This window comes from Epinephelus fuscoguttatus, linkage group LG6 (genome assembly GCF_011397635.1).
Source record: "Epinephelus fuscoguttatus linkage group LG6, E.fuscoguttatus.final_Chr_v1".
Taxonomy (NCBI): domain Eukaryota; kingdom Metazoa; phylum Chordata; class Actinopteri; order Perciformes; family Serranidae; genus Epinephelus; species Epinephelus fuscoguttatus.
The window spans coordinates 2,861,681-2,884,857 of NC_064757.1; the positions used below are offsets into that span (position 1 = coordinate 2,861,681).

Consider the following 23,177-nt stretch of genomic DNA (forward strand, 5'->3'; position numbering starts at 1 on the left):
TTTGCTGCTGCTGTGGTCCTGCCAGATGCCTCCTGCTGCTGCTGCCATCATTAGTCATTAGTCATACTTCTACTGTTATTATATACATATGATTATTGTATACACATGTATACTTTCAACACATTGTACCACAATAGCCAGAACTATAACTATAACATTATTACTTTCATCAATGTTATTGTAAGCGTCTGTCTGTCTCTGTCGCTGTCTCTGTCTCTCTCTCTGCCTCTCTCTCTGTCTCTCTCTCTCTCTCTCTCTCTTTCTCTCTCTCTCGTCAATTTATTATGCTGATCTGTTCTGTATGACATCTATTGCACATCTGTCCATCCTGGAAGAGGGTCCTCCTACACCAAGTCAGAGCCCCTTCTCGCTGCCTCCTGGTCGACTGGGTCCTGAGAGCATGGGACGCCCTGGATCGGGACACTCTGATCAACTCATTTAAGGTAGGGGGGTGTGTGTGTGTGTGTGTGTGTGTGTGTGTGTGAGAGAGAGTGAGAGATGTCTGTCTCTGTGTCTGTGTCTGTGTCTGTACACGGTAGCCGGCTGATGGGAGTGAGGACCAGCTCATTCATTGCCTCAAGGAGGGACAGCCATGCCAGGCAGGGAGAGAGCAGCTTGCGAGGGCTAGACAGCAGGCTGCAGTGGCTGAGGACGAGGATGAGAGCGATGAAGAACAGCAGTTCCTCAACGAACTTGTGATCGAGGAAGATGATGATTGGCATTGAGATTGCTACAGTATTATTGTTGCTGTGTTGTTTTGATTGTTTTATACAGTACTTCGTGCCATAATTTTATTTTATGCACCCGTACTCGTACTTGTTGTCCTCCGCTTATCCAGGTCCGGGTCGCGGGGGCAGAAGCCTCAGCAAAGAAGCCCAGACAGTCTTCTCCCCAGCCACTTCCGTCAGCTCTTCCGCGGGAACCCCGAGGCGTTCCCAGGCCAGCCGGGTGATGTAGTCCCTCCAGCATGTTCTGGGGCGGCCCCGAGGTCTCCTCCCGGTTGGACATGCCCGAAACACCTCCCAAGGGAGGCGTCCGGAAGGCATCCTTACCAGATGCCCGAACCATCTCAACTGGCTCCTCTCGATGTGGAGGAGCAGCGGCTCTACTCCGAGTCCCTCCCGGATGTCTGAGCTCCTCACCCTATCCCTAAGGCTGAGCCCAGCCACCTTGCAGAGGAAACTCATTTCGGCCGCTTGTACTCGCGATCTCATTCTTTTGGTCACTACCCAGAGCTCGTGACCATAGGTGAGGGTTGGAACGTAGATCGACCGGTAAATTGAGAGCTTCACTTTCTGGCTAAGCTCCCTCTTCACCACAACGGACCAGTTAAGCACCTGCATCACTGCTGATGCCGCCCCAATCCGCCTGTCAATCTCCCGCTCCATCCTACCCTCACTCGTGAACAAGATCCCGAGATACTTAAACTCCTCCACCTGAGGAAGGACCTCCCCCCTGACCTGGAGTGGGCAATCCACCCTTTTCCGGCTGAGGACCATGGCCTCAGACTTGAAGGTGCTGATTCTCATCCCAGCCGCTTCACACTCTGCGAACCGCCCCAGCGAGAGCTGGAGGTCACTGTTCGATGGAGCTAGGAGGACCACGTCATCCACAAAAAGCAGAGACGAGATCCTCCCATCACCGAACCTGACACCCTCCACCACTCGGCTGTGCCTAGAAATTCTGTCCATAAAAGTTATGAACAGAACTGGTGACAAAGGGCAGCCCTGGCGGAGTCCAACCCTCACCGGGAACAGGTCCGACTTACTGCCAGCCATGCGAACCAGACTCATGCTCCTTCGGTACAGGGACTGGATGGCCCTTAGCAAGGGGCCACCAACCTCATGCTCCCGGAGCACCCCCCACAGGATGCCCCTGGGGACACGGTCGTAAGCCTTCTCCAAATCCACAAAACACATGTGGACTGGTTGGGCAAACTCCCATGCCCCCTCCAGCACCCTGACGAGGGTAAAGAGCTGGTCCACGGTTCCGCGTCCGGGATGAAAACCACATTGCTCCTCCTCAATCTGAGGTTCAACTATCGACTGGACCCTCTTCTCCAGCACCCTGGAGTAGACCTTACCAGGTAGGCTGAGGAGTGTGATCCCCCTGTAGTTGGAACACACCCTCTGGTCCCCTTTCTTGAAAATGGGGACCACCACCCCGGTCTGCCACTCCAGAGGTACTGCCCCCGATGTCCATGCAATGTTGCAGAGGCGTGTCAGCCAGGACAGCCCTACAACATCCAGAGCCTTGAGATATCCAGGACGAATCTCATCCACCCCTGGGGCTCCTCGGAGTTGTTTCACTACCTCAGCAACTTCTGCCCCAGAAATTGGACGACCCGCCCCCGAGACACCCGTCTCTGTTTCCTCACTGGAATACGTGTTGGTGGGATTGAGGAGCTCCTCAAAGTATTCCTTCCACCGCCCGACAATGTCCCCAGTTGACGTCAGCAGCTCCCCGCCCCCACTGTAAACAGTGTGAGCAAGGTCAAATGATACGACTACAAAGTCGATCATTGACCTGCGACCTAGGCTGTCCTGGTGAACAGGACGAGAACCGTCACCTTATCGTGGTGGAGGAGTTTGAGTGCCCTAATGAGCCTAGGAGCTATGCTGTCAGGGGCATTTTGCCCCTGGTAGGGTTTCCCATGGCAGATTGGTTCTGGGCGAAGGGTCAGACGAAGAACGGTTCAAAAGACCCTTCATGATGGATACAAACAAGGACACATGTAACCGGCCCGGAGGGTTACCGGGGCCCCGCCCTGGAGCCAGGCCTGGTGTTGGGGCCCGTGGGCGAGCGCCTTCGTCCATGGGGTCCGGCCGGGCTCAGCCCGAACCGGCTACATGGGCTTGTCCCCCTGCAGGCCCACCACCCGCAGAGGGATCCAGAAGGGTTCGGTGCAATGTGGATTGGGCAGCAGACCAAGGCAGGGGCCTTGGCGGTCCGATCCTCGGTTACAGAAGTTGGCTCTTGGGACATGGAATGTCACCTCTCTGGCGGGGAAGGAGCCGGAGCTTGTGGAAGAGGTTGAGCGCTACCGGCTAGATATAGTCGGCCTCACCTCGACACATAGTTCCGGCTCTGGAACCCTAGTCTTTGAGAGGGGTTGGACACTCTCCTTCGCTGGAGTTGCTCCGGGTGAGAGGCGGAGGGCCGGGGTGGGCTTTCTGATAGCCCCCAGACTCTCTGCCTGTACGTTGGGGTTTACCCCGGTAGACGAAAGGGTTGCTTCCCTGCGCCTTCGGGTCGGGGAACGGGTCCTGCCTCTTGTCTGTGCTTATGCACCGAACAACAGTTCAGAGTACCCACCCTTTTTGGAGTCCCTGGGACGGGTGCTGGACAGTCCCCCGACCGGGGACTCCATTGTTCTGCTGGGGGACTTCAACACTCATGTGGGCAATGACAGCGGGACCTGGAGGGGCGTGACTGGGAGGAACGGCCTGCTCGATCTGAACCCGAGTGGTGTTCAGTTATTGGACTTCTGTGCGGGTCGCAGTTTGGCCATAACTAACACCATGTTCAAACATTTTATGCACTGTTTTATTTAAAATGTAGAGTACCGTAGCTTTGATTTACCGTATTTTTAGTACTGGTATATGGTACCGTATTTTATTTTTTATTACGGTATTGTTGCACACAATACCGGACAATTGTGGCACTACATGTTGATTTACCTCTTGTTTGCACACAGTATCTTGTGCACTACTGGCATGTTGATGTCTTGGCTACGTCTTGTTTGAAGAATACCGTAATACTGTACTTGTTCTTTTGCACTATGTTTGTACCGTACCGTATGTGCGGATATGTTTACCGTGACCTTACGCCTTATACAGTATTTTTGCACTAAAAAACATACTGAACTGGAGCTGTAGCCAAATAACGGCCTGGTGCAGGTCGGTGCAAAAAAAAAAAAAAAAAAAAAAAAGCCTTGAGCAAATAGCTGCCTGGTTCTTTTAAATGCCTGGGGTCAAAATCTATTTTGTGAAATAAACACCCGGGCTACTATTTGGAAAAATACGGTAAGTTGACTTTGTATGCAGATGATTTGCTTTTATTGATCTCAGATCCTGACAGATCCCTTCCAGTTGTCACAACTATTGTGACAGAATTCAGTCGAATTTCAGGATATAAACTAAACTTTAGTAAGAGTGAACTCATGCCAGTCAACAGTGCAGCTAAAAGCTACTCTTTTACAACACTGCCCTTTAAAATTGCGTCCGAGTCTTTTAGGTACTTAGGTGTCTGTGTAACTAAACATCACTCCGACTTATTTAGACACAATTTTACTCCATTACTTAATCAAATAACTGATGATCTTGATCGCTGGTCTACTTTACCACTGTCATTAGCAGGGCGAATAAACTGTGTAAAAATGTATGTACTTCCGAAGTTTCTCCATCTTTTTCAATGCATACCGGTTTTTATTCCAAAACGTTTCTTTCAGTCACTTGACAGTATTGTCTCACGCTTTATATGGAATAAAAATAATCCCAGAATCTGGAAAAGTATATTACAAAAATCCAAGGATATGGGGGGACTAGCTCTTCCAAATTTTTCATTTTATTACTTGGCAGCCAACATTCATACTCTGTTATACCTGCAGTCAATTAACACTCAGCTTCCACCGTGGTTACAGATAGAGGAAGCTTCATGTGACTTTCCATTAAAATCTCTTCTTGGTCTGCCTTCGACTCTGTCGCCTCTGAAACATTCTACTAACATTGTAGTGAAAAATAGTCTAAAAATTTGCACTAACTTTGAATGCTCTCGCCAGTGTCTCCAATCCACTCCAATCCTTCCTTCCTTCTATCCTTGACACTGTCTTTCAGACTTTGGATGATTATGGGATTAGGTCCTTTAAAGACCTGTATATTGATGGGATATTTGCCTCCTTTAGCCAATTAGTTTGCAAGTTTAACTTACCCAAAACCTATTTTTTTAAATTCCTACAGATGCGTAACTACTCACAAAAACATTTCTCTGGATTTCCTACCGTGCCACTGTCTGATCTGCTAGATTCCATTTTCAATATTAATCCTTATCAAAGAGGCAGCATTTCCAAGATCTATAATATTCTCTTAAGTGCTGAAAAAACAACTACCGATTAAGAGTAGCTTGGTCAGAAGAAATTGGAGTCACAATAGAACCTGATTTATGGATATCAGTACTAAATCGCACTCATATGTCGTCTATCTGTGTGCGACACGTGGTATTACAATGCAAGGTGGTTCACAGAGCCCATTGGTGCAAAACCAAATTGGCACATTTCACTCCCAGTTTGGACCCTAAATGTGATAAATGCCATTTAGAACCAGCCAATCTCACTTACATGTTTTGGACGTGCCCCGCTCTTACTTCATTTTGGAACTCAATATTTGACTCACTTTCTGCCATTACATTAGTCAGAATACACCCATCATCTTTAATAGGCCTTTTTGGTGTACTGCCCGCTGGTCTTCTATTGCCCTCTTATTTTGCTGATTTAATAGCTTTTCTCACCTTACATGCAAGATGAATTATTTTAATCCACTGGAAGAAACCCTACTCTCCATCTCATACACATTAGATCAGAGACGTGCTCTGCATCATGAAACTGGAAAAAATTAAATATTCCACCCGAGGAACTGATTTGAAATTCGAGAAAATCTGCCACCCTGTCCTGGATCATGTAGAATCTTTTCAGCTTCAGTTGGACTCCGCCCTCGATGACTGAGTTGCCTCCTGTGCGGTATTTGTTTATTTATTTAATTTATAATCTTCTTTTGGATTAGATTGAGTTGTGAAGATTCTACCTAATCTATCACAGAAGAAAAAAAACAGAACAAATGGAAAACAAGAACAAAAAACTACTGCTGAAGGTTTTTATTTTACTTTTATTTATTATTGTTATGATTATTATCATCATTTATTTATTTATTATTTATGTGTATGTGTATATGTGTATGTATTTTATAAATAAAATATCTTTATTTTCATGACTATTTACATTGTAGATTCTCACTGAAGGCATCAAAACTATGAATGAACACATGTGGAGTTATGTACTTAACAAAAAAAGGTGAAATAACTGAAAACATGTTTTATATTCTAGTTTCTTCAAAATAGCCACCCTTTGCTCTGATTACTGCTTTGCACACTCTTGGCATTCTCTCCATGAGCTTCAAGAGGTAGTCACCTGAAATGGTTTCCACTTCACAGGTGTGCCTTATCAGGGTTAATTAGTGGAATTTCTTGCTTTATCAATGGGGTTGGGACCATCAGTTGTGTTGTGCAGAAGTCAGGTTAATACACAGCCGACAGCCCTATTGGACAACTGTTAAAATTCATATTATGGCAAGAACCAATCAGCTAACTAAAGAAAAACGAGTGGCCATCATTACTTTAAGAAATGAAGGTCAGTCAGTCCGGAAAATTGCAAAAACTTTAAATGTGTCCCCAAGTGGAGTCGCAAAAACCATCAAGCGCTACAACGAAACTGGCACACATGAGGACCGACCCAGGAAAGGAAGACCAAGAGTCACCTCTGCTTCTGAGGATAAGTTCATCCGAGTCACCAGCCTCAGAAATGGCAAGTTAACAGCAGCTCAGATCAGAGACCAGATGAATGCCACACAGAGTTCTAGCAGCAGACCCATCTCTAGAACAACTGTTAAGAGGAGACTGCGCGAATCAGGCCTTCATGGTCAAATAGCTGCTAGGAAACCACTGCTAAGGAGAGGCAACAAGCAGAAGAGGTTTGTTTGGGCCAAGAAACACAAGGAATGGACATTAGACCAGTGGAAATCTGTGCTTTGGTCTGATGAGTCCAAATTTGAGATCTTTGGTTCCAACCGCCGTGTCTTTGTGAGACGCAGAAAAGGTGAACGAATGGATTCCACATGCCTGGTTCCCACTGTGAAGCATGGAGGAGGAGGTGTGATGGTGTGGGGGTGTTTTGCTGGTGACACTGTTGGGGATTTATTGAAAATTGAAGGCACACTGAACCAGCATGGCTACCACAGCATCCTGCAGCGACATGCCATCCCATCCGGTTTGTGTTAAGTTGGGCGATCATTTATTTTTCAACAGGACAATGACCCCAAACACACCTCCAGGCTGTGTAAGGGCTATTTGACCAAGAAGGAGAGTGATGGAGTGCTGCGGCAGATGACCTGGCCTCCACAGTCACCGGACCTGAACCCAATCGAGATGGTTTGGGGTGAGCTGGACCGCAGAGTGAAGGCAAAGGGGCCAACAAGTGCTAAACACCTCTGGGAACTCCTTCAAGACTGTTGGAAAACCATTTCAGGTGACTACCTCTTGAAGCTCATGGAGAGAATGCCAAGAGTGTGCAAAGCAGTAATCAGAGCAAAGGGTGGCTATTTTGAAGAAACTAGAATATAAAACATGTTTTCAGTTATTTCACCTTTTTTGTTAAGTACATAACTCCACATGTGTTCATTCATAGTTTTGATGCCTTCAGTGAGAATCTACAATGTAAATAGTCATGAAAATAAAGAAAACACATTGAATGAGAAGGTGTGTCCAAACTTTTGGCCTGTACTGTATGTTTCTTTTAGTTTTTTTTAGTTGGTGAGAATGTGTCGCTGCAAACGCGACAAACATCCACTAACTTTGACAGCATTTTCTGCGAGCGCGGCTGAGCCATTTTGTACTGCTACACGTGTTTCTAGTCGGACTATGTTTACGAGCACAAGAGTTCAGCGAGCCACCAAAGGACCACCCTGCGGATTTACTGTTGGTTCTGCAACGTAGGCAGTTTTTTTAAACTCTGAAATTGTATCCGCCCATCTAAACACAAAATCAGGGAGAAAGACATCAGTCTTTAGTTAAGCAAAGCGTCTAAAGACTGACTTGTGAGTCTAGCATGTAGAGGCATGTCTCAAAACAACGTGTGCCGGTAGTAGGAGCAGGCTGATGGCTGAGCATGCCGAAATGCTCATCTTCTTAAAAAAGAATCTCCACATCATGTTTTTTTTCAAGACGAGCAAGGTAAGGAGAAGGGACACTGAGGTAGACCGGCAATATTAAGCTTATTAATATACCGTTGCCTCTCTGGTAGGCATAGCGTGCTAAAATAATCCTTTGCCATCTTATTATTAGCTAATTATTAGCTAGCTACAGCTAATAATTTTAGCTAGCTAGCTAGCAATTCAGTCGTGGAGACCTGAATGCGCGGCTGACTTGTGAGTCTTAACATGACCCCAAATCACAGAGATGAGGATTCATGCGGGACTAGTATTAGAACATGACCTCTGTTAAATATGCAAGATAATCTGCAAGGGAATTTTTCTTGACAAATTACGGCCTGGCAGATTTATATGGGATTAAGATAACAGATGACCCCCCGCAATTATTACTAATTACTAGAGGTCCCCAGGTAATAGTCCTGTGGGAACAGGGCTTCAGACAATAAGCAAAGTTGTAATAAAACAGAAGTATGCTTGTGACTACTATTAAATTGGATCAGTATCTCTAACTGATGGCAGGATTTGCTGTGTGATGCTTTTGTATTGGTTACTTGATTAGGGGAACTTTGAATTTGAATGTAAAATGTTGAATGTAAAATTGGCAAAGTGCTGCCTTTGTATAATAAGTTGGGCTGGTTTGAACAAATACTGGAAATCAGTGCAATGTTTCATGTGTGTCAATGTTTACAAGCCCCAGTAAATACTGGGAAAAAAAGATCCATCCTCACTGCTGCTGAACCACAGGGGAATTAGGGTAAATATCAACATGCCAGAACATGTCTGTCAAAGCACACACAAACACAGAAAAGAATGTGAAAGGACAACTGTTCATCCCATCACTCCACGCTCCTACCTGGTATGAGAAACTTGAAGGGAAAAGTGTGTTCTCCCTGTTTCAGGGTTCCTGTAGAGGACACAGAGAGCACAGATAACATCAGTCAGTGGAAACAGTGACAATAGGCCTGCTGTTTCCCACCAGGCAGGTATGCCACAGGGCTGTATGTAATATTCACAGTGGAAAATGGGAACCTTTTCTACTACAGTCTTTGCAACTTAATTATTTTTGCCACACTATTTTTTTTATCTTTAATCATGGAAAACAAAACTGTTGTTTCGTTGTGAATCAAATGTGTCTAAATCTTTAAGTGTGTTTTTTCACCTTGTCTTTTGTGACATTTCCTACGATAGACCAACTCACAAGCAATTATTTAAGGCCGTCTGAGTGCTGTAATTTGTGACTTAGGACTGCCTCAGCATGAACTGCTGCGATGTGGCAGACTGCACCTATCAGATACTAACTGAAGGGATGGTATAAACTCATAGGATCAGTTTTGTAGTTAGCATTACAAGTGTTCATAAGCGTACCTTTATCTGCAACAGCAACAGTACTGTTGAAGTACTGTTCCTCCACAGTCCATGCCGTGTCATTGACCTTGTTGGTGATACCACAAAAACCGTTGCAGTTCACTTTGATGGCTGCAAATAATACACACAGTAAATCAATATCAGTGCAAACAATGTAAAAAAAAAACATATGGAGAGAAATGCACTTCAAGTCCCAAAGAGCACTGTATTATGAAGCTTCCAATCATCATTAAGCTTAAAAGTCTGCTGCAGCTTCACTAATGCAGGTAGGGAGGAAGAACCCAGCAACTTGGCTGAATTCACTTTTGGGTTTTGAATTAATGTTTTAGTCCCCATTGCAGGAACAAAATACTACATTGTGATCATGAATGTGTGCATGACTCAGCGGGCATATATGGGCTCCCCAAGATTCACAAAGAAGGGGCCCCCCTCAGACCCATTGTCAGCAGCATCAACTCGGTCACGTATAACACTGCCAAACATTTAGCCAACATCCTGGCTCCCTTGGTGGGCAATACGCCCCACCATATCCAGAACTCCATGGACTTTGTGAACAAAGTAAGAGGTTTAAAAATGGATCCAGATGATACCATGGTATTCTATGATGTGACCTCCCTGTTCACTTGCATTCCAACCATGGAGGCTGTGGAAACAGTCAGGCAACGGTTGATACATGACAACACCCTCCACGACAGAACCAAGCTCAGTCCAGACCAGATATGCCAACTACTGGAGCTCTTCCTGAGCGCTACCTATTTCAAATACAATGGCAATTTTTACAGACAGAAACATGGTTGTGCCATGGGCTCACCGGTATCTCCCATTATGGCTAACCTGTACATGGAGGATGTAGAATACAGAGCCTTGAACTCCTTTGAGGGAACAGCACCGAGCCACTGGTTCAGATATGTGGATGACACATGGGTTAAAATCAAAACTCAAGAGGTACAAGCTTTCACTGAACACATCAATTCAATGGACAGAAACATCAAGTTCACAAGAGAAGATGTTAAGGAGAACAGTTTGCCCTTCTTGGATTGTGACGTGCACATTACAGAGGACAGAGACCTCCACATTGGGGTATACAGGAAACCCACTCACACAGACCAATACTTACTGTTCAATTCTCACCACCCACTGGAACACAAGCTAGGTGTTATCAGGACCCTACAACACAGAGCTGATAACGTACCTACCAGCACTCAGGCCCAAGGGAAGGAGCATGAACATCTGAGGGAGGCTCTAAAAACTTTGGTTTGGTGGTTATCCCAGTTGGACCTTTGTGAAAACAGCAGCCAGTTCCAAAAAGAACAAGGTGGGTGTGGAAGAAAAGAGCAAGCGCAATAACATTGTCATCCCCTATGTGTCTGGGGTAAAAACTCAGGAGGATCTTCAGCAAACACTGCATCCCTGTGTATTTCAAACCCAGTAACACACTCAGACAAAGACTGGTGCACCCAAAAGACTGTACACCACACACTCAGAAGAGCAACGTAGTGTACACTGTCCAATGCAGTGAGGAATGCCCAGAATTGTACATTGGTGAAAAAAAACAACCACTAAACAAATGCATGGCCCAACACAGAAGGGCTAACTTGTCAGGGCAAGACTCAGCTGTCTATTTACACCTCAAGGAGAAAGTACACTCCTTCGAAGACAGCAATGTGCACATTTTGGACAGGGAAGACAGATGGTTCGAAAGAGGTGTAAAAGAAGCCATCTATGTGAAATTGGAAAAACCATCTCTCAATAGAGGAGGAGGTCTGCGACACCATCTATCCCCTACCTATAATGCTGTCCTTTCATCCTTGCCCAGGAGGTTTAACAACTTAACCTCTAAAAACAATGGTCGTTCACAAATGGCCTCATGTGACTCTAACGCCTCCAATGACAACCGTTGCAGCAGGAGTTTCAACGACCATCGTTGACATACCACTGGAGCACTAATGAACCAGTGACATCATTGGCCTTGTGAAGACCTCCCCAGAGGTTAAACACCTGGGTTGTTTCCACACCAGTTTGTCAGACTAGTTCCAGCCCAGTCTGATAAGCATGAACTGATGAAGCCTCTTGGATAAGAGGTGAAACGTCTTCTAAGACAAAACCAAGTCCAGTTGCGTTCAATTCAATTGCTTTGAGAGATGACTCAGCAGCTTTTTGAAGATGAGTTATACACATTTATCTGCACGTTTCCGTTAATTGTGCAGCTGGTGAAATAAGTCTCTGGTGACTGCATGGTGGGCTGTCGCTTCACAGGCACAGCCGACTCTGCCTTTTGATTTGACAGTATGTTGCTTTTCTCCAAGTCATTGAGCTCCGCTGATGAAACACTGACAAACCTGGATGTGTGCCCAGTTGGATTCAGCTTCTCCTCTCCCTCATCTTCTTCTGATGACCATTCATAGTTCAATTCAAAACTTATTTTAGGAAATAAATCCATATTTTTGGCTGTTTGACAGTGGATGAATAAATTAGCCTACAACGCAACTGCTGACCTAACTGACACTAACCGTCAGGTTTGATTTGATTGTTGATTGCAATCAGCTGTGAGGCGGAGTGATACATACAGAGTGAAATAACTGTGATGTTGTACTCCAATATCATCATCTCTTGACCAATCAGATTGCAGGGCCGGAACTAACTGTTGTATAATTACCAGTAACTTTCTCATTCTTAAATTGCTCCTGTGGATCCAATGTTGCTGGGTGAGGGATTGGATCTGGTAAAATGGCTGGTGGTGGGTGGAGATTTAGGTCATTGTTCATATGAAAGTGTTTGTATGATGACTAGTCCAGCGTAAAGAGGGACACTTGGTAGACTTGAAGTCAAATGTGGGAAATGTTATTTCTCCATGCTGTATTGTTTAAAACTTTGAAATGGTAGGACTTCCAGGTTGACTCAGCCCAAGATTGCAGCATAGGTAACTAGCTCCCGATCAGTACTCAATAAAATAAAAAACAAGAAGACAAACAAACCAAAAGAACCTGAAAAGACAACCCAAATTGACCAATGAAGACGGAGGTGATATAGCAGACGACATGGAGGGTGAGGAAGAACACACGGAGGCCGAGGCGGCTGCAGTGATTCGAGCAGGACTTAAAGATATCGTTAAGGAAATCCAGGACTTTAAAACCAAACTTAAAAATTGAGTTCACCACATTCAAAGAAGAAATCAAAAAGGAAATGAAAGAAGAACTCAAGGTTTTTAAGAAGGACATTAACCAGCGGCTCACAGAAACAACAGCAGAGTTAGCCACACAAACTACGAGAATCACTGAGACCGAACAGAGAATCGGAGAGCTAGAAAACTGGAACACTGAGGCAAAAGAAGCCCTACTTCAATCAGGGATATTCCCCTCACCCCACGAAGGTAACGTGGGAGGCACACACATGGATACATGCCTACTTTTGGAAGTCAAATTGTTCCCTGTTCTATATCAAACTGTTCTATGTTCTTACGAAGTTGTTGTTGGTTGCCATGGTTACGATACGGATCCAAGTAAAGTACAAGACAAAAACAATATGATTAATATCTCACTAGTGTCATTAAATGTAAATAAACAACCCAATTAAGAGAAGTAAGGTAATTTTGAGAAAACTTAAAGCACAAGTCATCTTCATCCAGGAAACACATTTATCTCAGGAAGAGCATGAAAAGCTAAAGAAATTTGGTTATAGAAACACTTTCTATAGCACATGCAAGCGGAGCTGCAAAAGAGAGGTTGCGATAATGAGACAAAACGCAGTCAATTTTGAATGCTTGAAAGAAATTAATGATGAAGAAGGACGATCTGTTCTTGTTAAAGCAAAATTAGAGAACAAGATAGTCACATTAATCAATGTATATGCCCCGCCAGAAAGTGATGAACATTTCTTTACAGCTCTATTTACAATTATAGCATCAGAATCAGAAGGCATTGTGATGTGTGCTGGGGATTTTAATGTAATTCTGGATCATAAGATAGACACAACAAGCACAAAAAGAAGTAAGACTCACGTGACTAAATTCATGAATATGTCACTGAAGGAACAGGGTATGGCAGATGTATGGAGAGAACTCCACCCAACAGAGAAAGACTATACACACTATTCCAACACACACAACACTCATTCTAGAATAGACTATGTATTTATGAATAGCTGGGACATGCACAAGGCGAAGGAATGTAAAATTGGAGTGGCTGATATTTCAGACCACAACACAGTTCATTTAACTGTACAAATTAATAATAGACATAAAAATACAACTTGGAGACTGAACAGTGGCATAATGAACAATAAAGTAATAATTGAGCAAATTAGAAAGGAAAAAAAAAGATGTATCGAAGAAAATGCTACAGATGAAATTAACCCGACAATCCTATGGGACACTGTAAAGGCCGTAATTAGAGGAAAATTAATAGCTATAACATCAAATCAAAAGAAGATAAAACAAGCAGCTTATCTTGATCTAACAGGAAAATTAAAAAAACCTGGAAATAAAATATCAAAACACCCAAAATATTCAACTCCTACAGGAAATGAAGACCATAAAAGGGGAAATAGACAAAATTCTGAGAGGAGAGATAGAGAAAAAACTTTGTTATTTGTGAAACAGGAATATTATGAAACTGGCCCTAAAGCTACTAGACTACTGGCAAGGCGAATTAGGAAACAACAGGTGCTAAATACAACACACAAAATCAGAGATCCTCAATCAGGCCAATTAAAATACAATGCTGCAGAAATAGAAAATATATTTAAGGATTACAAAAACCTATATACACAACTACCCTCATCTAGTGAGGAGGCAAAAAGACAGTTTCTCAACTCACTCGATTTGCCAGCTATTGGAGAATTACAAAACAACGACCTCACAGCTCCTATAACAAGTTAGGACTAAAACACACGGGGAGATGGCATTTAGTTATTATGGCTGTGGAACAGCCTGCCGGAGAACCTCAGAGCTGCAGAGACTGTTGATGTTTTTAAAAAGAGGCTCAAGACTCATCTTTTTAATCAGGCTTTTAACTGATCTCTTTATTTATCTATTTTAAATTCCTCTTATAACCGATTTATCCATCTATTATCTATTTTTTATTTATTTTTTATATTCTTACCCTTCTTCTTTTTACGTTCTTATCTCATTTAACCTTTATCTTTTGTTATTTTAATTAGCCTATAGGTTTTAGTTTTGATGCATTTTATGTCTCTGTTTTAGATCATTCTTACCTAGCTACTAACTCAATTTTATGAGCTAAATAGCTTTTTGTTTATTTGGTTCTTTTTAGACCTTTTATCCTATCTTACTGTTTTTGTCCCTCAGCTTTTAGCTCCAGTGTTTCCTAATGGGGACCTACCACACTGAGAGTTGTTCCTGGTCTCCCAGTAGGGGTGCTGTCGGGAGACCGTTCTGACCTGGGTGGCTGTAGGGCCCTGCACCTTGGTGTGGAGCCTCATGTCTGCCCGGGTCGGGGAGGTCTCTATGGCGGCACTCCCTGTGGCCATGGACCGTGGGCCCTCTCAGTATGGACGGCCCCCAGAGGTGGCTTTTTCCTTGCCTCGGGTCTCGGTGCACGGCCATGTCTCTTTAGTGATAGCTAGTGTGTGTGTGTGTGTGTGTGTGTGTGGTTGCGTATATGTATATTTACGTATCTCTATATGGGGTGGGAGGGTTGGGTTTTCTCTTTTCTTTTTGTTTTCTGTTTTGGATCTTTGTTGTTTTTAACCTCTGTGAGGCACTTTGTGTTACTGTTGTATGAAAAGTACCACATAAATAAAGTTGATTTGATTTGATTTGATTTGATTTGATTTGATAACACCTGAGGAAATATCCAAGGCTATATCTAAGCTTAAAGCCAATAAAACCCTTGGAGGTGATGGTTTCCCATTGGAGTGATACAGAACTTTTAAGGAGGAACTGATACCTCTCCTTGCAGCTTCCTTTAATTGGACCCTCAAAGAAGGCCACTTACCATCATCCTGGAAAGAGGCAATAATTTCAATAATTCCCAAAGAAGGAAAAGACACAGAATATTGTAACAACTTCAGACCAATATCAGTTCTTAATGTGGACTACAAGATATATACAGTACAGGCCAAAAGTTTGGACACACCTTCTCATTCAATGCGTTTTCTTTATTTTCATGACTATTTACATTGTAGATTCTCACTGAAGGCATCAAAACTATGAATGAACACATGTGGAGTTATGTACTTAACAAAAAAAGGTGAAATAACTGAAAACATGTTTTATATTCTAGTTTCTTCAAAATAGCCAACCTTTGCTCTGATTACTGCTTTGCACACTCTTGGCATTCTCTCCATGAGCTTCAAGAGGTAGTCACCTGAAATGGTTTCCACTTCACAGGTGTGCCTTATCAGGGTTAATTAGTGGAATTTCTTGCTTTATCAATGGGGTTGGGACCATCAGTTGTGTTGTGCAGAAGTCAGGTTAATACACAGCCGACAGCCCTATTGGACAACTGTTAAAATTCATATTATGGCAAGAACCAATCAGCTAACTAAAGAAAAACGAGTGGCCATCATTACTTTAAGAAATGAAGGTCAGTCAGTCCGGAAAATTGCAAAAACTTTAAATGTGTCCCCAAGTGGAGTCGCAAAAACCATCAAGCGCTACAACGAAACTGGCACACATGAGGACCGACCCAGGAAAGGAAGACCAAGAGTCACCTCTACTTCTGAGGATAAGTTCATCCGAGTCACCAGCCTCAGAAATGGCAAGTTAACAGCAGCTCAGATCAGAGACCAGATGAATGCCACACAGAGTTCTAGCAGCAGACCCATCTCTAGAACAACTGTTAAGAGGAGACTGCGCGAATCAGGCCTTCATGGTCAAATAGCTGCTAGGAAACCACTGCTAAGGAGAGGCAACAAGCAGAAGAGATTTGTTTGGGCCAAGAAACACAAGGAATGGACATTAGACCAGTGGAAATCTGTGCTTTGGTCTGATGAGTCCAAATTTGAGATCTTTGGTTCCAACCGCCGTGTCTTTGTGAGACGCAGAAAAGGTGAACGGATGGATTCCACATGCCTGGTCCCCACTGTGAAGCATGGAGGAGGTGTGATGGTGTGGGGGTGTTTTGCTGGTGACACTGTTGGGGATTTATTGAAAATTGAAGGCACACTGAACCAGCATGGCTACCACAGCATCCTGCAGTGATATGCCATCCCATCCGGTTTGCGTTTAGTTGGACGATCATTTATTTTTCAACAGGACAATGACCCCAAACACACCTCCAGGCTGTGTAAGGGCTATTTGACCAAGAAGGAGAGTGATGGAGTGCTGCGGCAGATGACCTGGCCTCCACAGTCACCGGACCTGAACCCAATCGAGATGGTTTGGGGTGAGCTGGACCGCAGAGTGAAGGCAAAGGGGCCAACAAGTGCTAAACACCTCTGGGAACTCCTTCAAGACTGTTGGAAAACCATTTCAGGTGACTACCTCTTGAAGCTCATGGAGAGAATGCCAAGAGTGTGCAAAGCAGTAATCAGAGCAAAGGGTGGCTATTTTGAAGAAACTAGAATATAAAACATGTTTTCAGTTATTTCACCTTTTTGTTAAGTACATAACTCCACATGTGTTCATTCATAGTTTTGATGCCTTCAGTGAGAATCTACAATGTAAATAGTCATGAAAATAAAGAAAACGCATTGAATGAGAAGGTGTGTCCAAACTTTTGGCCTGTACTGTACATCTATTATAGCACAAAGATATGAGAAATTTATAAATGACCTAATTGACGAAGACCAAACTGATTTTATTGCAGGGCGCCAAACACAAGATAGCATTAGGAGGAGCATACAGATAATTAACACAATACAAACTAATAAAAACAGTGCTGTTTTGTTAAGTCTCAATGCTGAAAAAGCCTTCAATAGTGTAAATTGGGACTTCCTATATTTAGTACTAGAAAGATTCAGATTTAATAAAGACTCAATTAATTGTATTAAAACTATCTATCAAAATCCAACAGCCAGAATAAAAGTTAATGGGAGTCTAACGGAAAGAATAATGTTAGGAAGAGGTATGCGACAGGGATACTGTTTATCCCCACTCCTCTTTACTATATATATTGAGCCATTAGCGCAGGCGATCAAACAGAGTGAGGAAATAAAAGGGATTAATATTAATGGACAGGAACATATAATAAGTCTATTTGCAGATGATATTATGATATACCTTAACAGCCCCAATACAACTTTTACTCAGCTAATGCATCTTATAAAAGAATTTGACGAGCGCTCAGGATACAGAATAAATGTAAATAAAACACAGATCTTGACCTTTAATTATACCCCATCCCCACAAATCAAGAGAACTTACCAACTAAAATGGCAACCAAAAACTATTAAATATCTCGGTGTGACTCTAACAAAACAGCTCGCTCACCTTTAAAGCAAATTATGACCAGATCCATTTCCAAATTAGTAGAGACATAGAAGGATGGTCAATCCTGCCATTGGATTTCAACTCAAAAATTGAAGTAATTAAAATGAACATTTTCCCTAGACTACTATATTTTTTCAATGTCTGCCTATTAGGATTCCACAAGAAAAGTTTAAAATTTGGGATAAAATGATCTCCAGATTTGTATGGAACGGTAAAAAAACCACGGATAAAATATTGTACACTACAATTGGAAAAACATAAAGGAGGTATGGCACTTCCCAATTTGAAAGACTATTATCATGCAGCACAACTCAGACCAGTGGTCAAGTGGTGTGACGAAGACTATACTACAAAGTGGAAAGACATTGAGAGGGTGGTGGCAGGTATTCCAACCCAGTCCCTGATTGGCAACGCTAAATTAATGAAGTCACTACAAGACACGATCGATCCAAAAACTTTGCACACATTGAATATCTGGTTTGATTTTGTCAAACAACACAAATTAGAGAGAGATTTAAAATTGTTAAATTGGTTTGCATATGATGACAGATTTAAGCCAAGCTTAAGTGACCACAACTTCAGGGACTGCGGCAGGAAAGGGCTCACAGCTATGTGTACATTAACAAAGAATGGGAATGTAATGAACTTCCAGGAGTTAAAAACGAGTTATGTTATAAACGGGGACCATTTTAGATAGGACTATTTTATAAAGGAAATACAAACTGTGAAAACTTTAAATGGTGTACTTGATGTAATGACCAGGACATACAGTGGAACTAAATTCAAAGCAGTCTCAGTACTGTACCGAAGTCTGAGAGACTCAGAAGCTGCTTCTACTCTGTACATTAAAGACAAGTGGGAGAGGGAACTGAACATCAACATTACTTTGGAAGAATGGCATGAAATGTGTGAAACACAACACACAACTACAAATTCAAGAACACGGAGGGAATTAGGATGGAAAAACCTGACTTGCTACTTCATTACACCTAAACTGAAGAGTGAACAAACTGGTTCCCAACATAAATGTTGGCGGTTATGTGGAGAGAGAGAAGCAAACAATACACACATCTTCTGGAAGTGTCATAAACTTAACTCATTCTGGGAAAGTGTACATAACATAATGAAAGACATTTTGGGGTAATACCCAGGGAATGTAAAGTTATGTATCTTGGAAGTTTGAATAATTATGTTCTAGAAAAAGATAGATACTTAACCAAAATGTTATTGGTCACATGTGAACAAGCAATAACAAAAAATTGGTGCAAGACTGAACCACCCACTATAACTCATCATAAGAGAGGTCTGCACCATGGAGAGAATGATCCATCGGCTTAGAATGAGAGAAAGTGTCTTCATGACTAAGTGGGAGAAATGGACACAGTACGACACAGTGAATGATGCCTAAGGATTGACTGATTTGGATTTATGTACTCTGTTTGGGATAATGGATGCCGGTAACCATGACTGTTATTATTCTGTTTTTTGTTTCTTACTTAACATATCTGTCCTAATTTTCTATCCAATTCTGCGATGGAATACATGATTCAAATATGTATTTCTTTGTTTAAATGTAATAAACTCCAATAAAAATGTGAGTGTCAAAAAACAACAACTTTGAAATGGTTTGTGTTCCAAATGTCAACTTACCTGTCAGTGCAGGAGACCAGTCTCTGTGTGTTTAGCTCATAGTACTTTTCAACTTCTTACTGAATCTCTGTGATTTGCAGGGATGCAGTAGAGAAACTCTACAGTTTGTACTTTACAGAGCTGCTTTACTTTCCTGTTTCATATTCCCTTTCAGACGTACAGGAGTCTGTTAAGTAACTCCTGATCTAAAATTCACTCTTAGGGGTTCTGAAGACCGTTTATATATAAGAAATGGCAATGCCTGATAATTTATTTTAATAGCCTTAGAATACTCCCTCCTTATTAGGAGAGAAATATTATATAAATGTATGCTATTGCTTCTTACTCTCACGCACTGTTTTTCAAAAGACCTTCTCCTCTTTTCTCCTTTACTTTTTTCAATTTTTTTTTATCATTTACCAATCCTCCTTTTGTTTCTACTGTACTGTACTTTATTTTTATTTTATTTTATTTTTTTACGTGGAATCAATGTCATAGTGTGTTGAACCTGTACAAGGCTGTTTGTTCAGAAAAGAAAAATGGAAGGAAAAAATATTGTTTCAACTGTAATTTTGTATGTTTTGCAGTTATTGTTCAATAAAAAACAAAATTTAAAAAAGTAACTGCTGATGAAAACCCAAAATGTCCTTATTATTCTGCTTCACAATAAAAGCTTTTAAATAACAAAATAACAGGGGACTTTTACTGTGGGAAAATCTATAGGAAATGAAATGGGTTCATCACCAAACGAGCGGAAGTTTGTTAGTGGTTTTTCTTCAATAAAAACAAATCTACTAATACTGCAGGGAGGAAGAGTAAAATCAGAAACAGCCACAGTGAGATGTTCGATGAATCGCTCATGCTCTTACTGCACCTCTGCAAACAGCTTACCTCCAATAGGTAAACTCCTTTTACCTGCCCTGCTACATGATGGAAAAACACTGGCAGCAAAATAAAGAGGGACTTTAGCTGTGGATCAGCCCCCTGCTTTAAAACATCATCAATCAAGACAAGCCATTATCACTTAAGACACACCTTGAAGCAAGTAATCCTGTAGTCCTGCAAATCCCAGCTGTGTTGAACTGACGGTCCAAACCAAGCCAAGACAGCACATGAGTGTGGACAAGAGTTTTGATGGGGATAATGTCAGTGCTCTGAGCAGGCAAGTCAAATATTTTTTTCTTTTCTTTTTTTTTAAATTCAATATGACTCATTGTATCCAACCATAATGACTGAAACAAATTTGATGCACTGTCAATATTTGCCCAAAAATATATCTCAGGGCCGAGCCCACTTCGTAATCCATCAGTGATTCAAACTGTTGCTTGGGGAGAGTTTGTTCCCTGGGAGGAAGCAATATGAAGCCAGCGGTCAGACCAGCTCTACCTGAAGAGGAATGTAAACAGACTGGAGGCACTGCAAGCATTCAAACAGAAACTCCCAAACACAGAAAAAAGCTGCCCTGATCACTTTGACAGATACAATGAGAGAGACAGAGAGAGCACTTGAGAATGATCTCAGAAAGGAAGTGTCACTTCATAATTACAACAAATTTTGTCATAAAAAGTCTCTTTAAACAATTAGAATGACTTTTATTGTCAACAAGGATTCTGACTCTGAATTTTGCATTGCTCTCATATACTGACGCAGAAATAGATATAACAGCTAGCAACAAGGACAACAAAGCTGGACAAATAATGGTAAGGAACAGACTGGACTATGAAGAAATGAGCACTGAGGCTCCAGCACATGCATAGTGCCATGTTCAACAAGAACTGGACTGGACCGTATATGGTGTGCAATAGATATGGAATGAGCAGCAGTGGAACAGTAAGGGCAGGAACATGGTCCACATTAGTACACAAATGACAATGCCTGGCCAGGCTGGCACAATATGCTATCCAAGAAGAACGTCACACTATAGAAAAGAACAAGACTATAGACATTGGAATGCACGCGAATAAACCACATAAGCATCATGGATATTACACAAAACTAATGTAGACTCATAGTAGATGTTGGGATATTATATTGATGAACATTTTATAGGCTGATTATTATTATTTCTTACACTCAGTATATTCAATTTTGAAATATTTTTGGTCAATAAAAGCTTCACTAACTCCTTTACATTTTTTCATTTCTGATGTGCAGAGTCAGTCTCGTAAAAATCATGAATCACATTTGGAACAAGCAGCAACTCCCAAGGCTGAAAAATTAAGCCCAAGAAAAGTGCCAAAAACTGAAGTTCCTCTAATGGCCACTTGATGCTGGTTCCAAAACAGAGTCAATCCCCTTAGCTCCCCATGTTGAAATGCCCAACTTCACAGCAGAAAAAAACGTGTTAACAGCCCAGTACAAAAAAATGTTTTGGTCTCTTTAGCTAATTTCAACATTTATGACACCTGTGCGGGGGGTGTATAACTCGTCTGTTTACATTTTATCAAGGCTCAAAGTTATGCCTATTTTAGAGTGGGGCTGCTTGAGTTACAGGTTGTATGTGAGGCATCGCTACAGTTTGTGAGTCAGATCCACCCCTAGTTCCTCCACAGCCCCACCCTCTTCTCCAAATATGGTCACTTCTGACTCCACAAATCAAGATGGTGACAACTGAAATGCTGAACTTGATGCTTCAAAATGAGTCAGCAAACTAATGGGTGACGTCACGACAGTTAACTTTTACGTATTATTTTTACATTCATTTTTTTTTCTTTTTCTTTTTCCATGATTTGGAAACCTAATGTTTTGGGGGTTTTTTGGTTTGGGTTTTTTTTTAATAAACTTCTATAATAAGTATTATTTTATGTGTTGAGAAATGTCTCCTAAAGTAAATGAGCCCTTTAAAAACACAATGGGTTATCTTAAAATTCAATGTGAAGATAAAAACAGGACTGTTTTTCTTAGATGAAAGGTGAAGAGTTTATGTTTTGGAAAGGTAGAGATTTTATATTTGAAAATAAATTGCACAGATTAGACCAGAGTCTGTATTACAGTATTTCTGTGGGAGGCGGGACTCTAGTCTCAGTATATAAGATGTCTTTAGAATTATGATAATAAAAAAAAAGACCAACGCATTAAACCATCAACTCCCAGTCAAATCTTTCACCGGAACCCTGGATTAATGTGTAGGAATATTCCAGGAACATTACGGAGTAGTAGTGCTCTATGAAACGACTTAAAGTGCCCTAAAAAGTCCACTTGAAACCCATTACAACCACAGACACCGACAACCACACACTATCATGTCAACATTAAAGTCATTTTCAAACAAGAAAGGCTATTTCCACAGTAAGATCACAGTGAATGATGAATATAAATTTACACCCTATGTATTACTGGCTAAATCCCACTTCCTTGTTTAGCGGCGGCGACGTTTACCCACCAGGTGATCAAATGTTGGTGGAATAAGCGTTCTCACCTTTACACTGCAGCGGCTGACCCAGTTTGATAGTCACGGTTCCAGAGATGGACTCGCCCGGACTGTACACCACTTTGTTTTTATCAAATGTGATCTCAAACTCCTGAAGCTTCCCCATAGTCTCACAGATCCACAGGGACACACTGAAGATCACCTGTGCGCCCAAGGAACAGGCGCATTTACGACTCTCTAACCCCGCCCCGTCAGGTGACGTAAACGACCTCTCCAACATGATTCTACGTAGTCCGGGAGCCATGGGGTTGAACCTTGTTTTGTCGGGTGCAGTTTTTTCTTTGCTGTTTCTTGTAGCTTGGGGGTATCTCTTCAAAATACAAGCGGGTGCTCGGTGATATCCCTTGGGAATTTTCAGATATTAACCCCTTCATGCCCCAAATCA

General features: G+C 42.1%; 1 protein-coding gene across 2 annotated transcripts in view; it reads right to left on the minus strand.

The window, feature by feature from the left end:
- The window catches only part of arrdc1a (arrestin domain containing 1a), a 50,338-nt gene extending 27,393 nt beyond the window's left edge, over window positions 1-22,945 (minus strand). Inside the window, exons 1-3 of one of the 2 annotated variants that reach the window (XM_049578805.1) lie at window positions 22,781-22,945; window positions 9,342-9,452; window positions 8,830-8,880 (exon numbers count right to left, since the gene is read on the minus strand). In XM_049578805.1, coding sequence (XP_049434762.1) covers window positions 8,830-8,880; window positions 9,342-9,452; window positions 22,781-22,898 — 280 coding nt within the window. In that variant the 5' untranslated portion in view covers window positions 22,899-22,945. The remainder of the gene's footprint in view (window positions 1-8,829; window positions 8,881-9,341; window positions 9,453-22,780) is intronic. The other variant, XM_049578806.1, reaches the window with a different exon arrangement.
- Window positions 22,946-23,177: the final 232 nt, after the last annotated feature.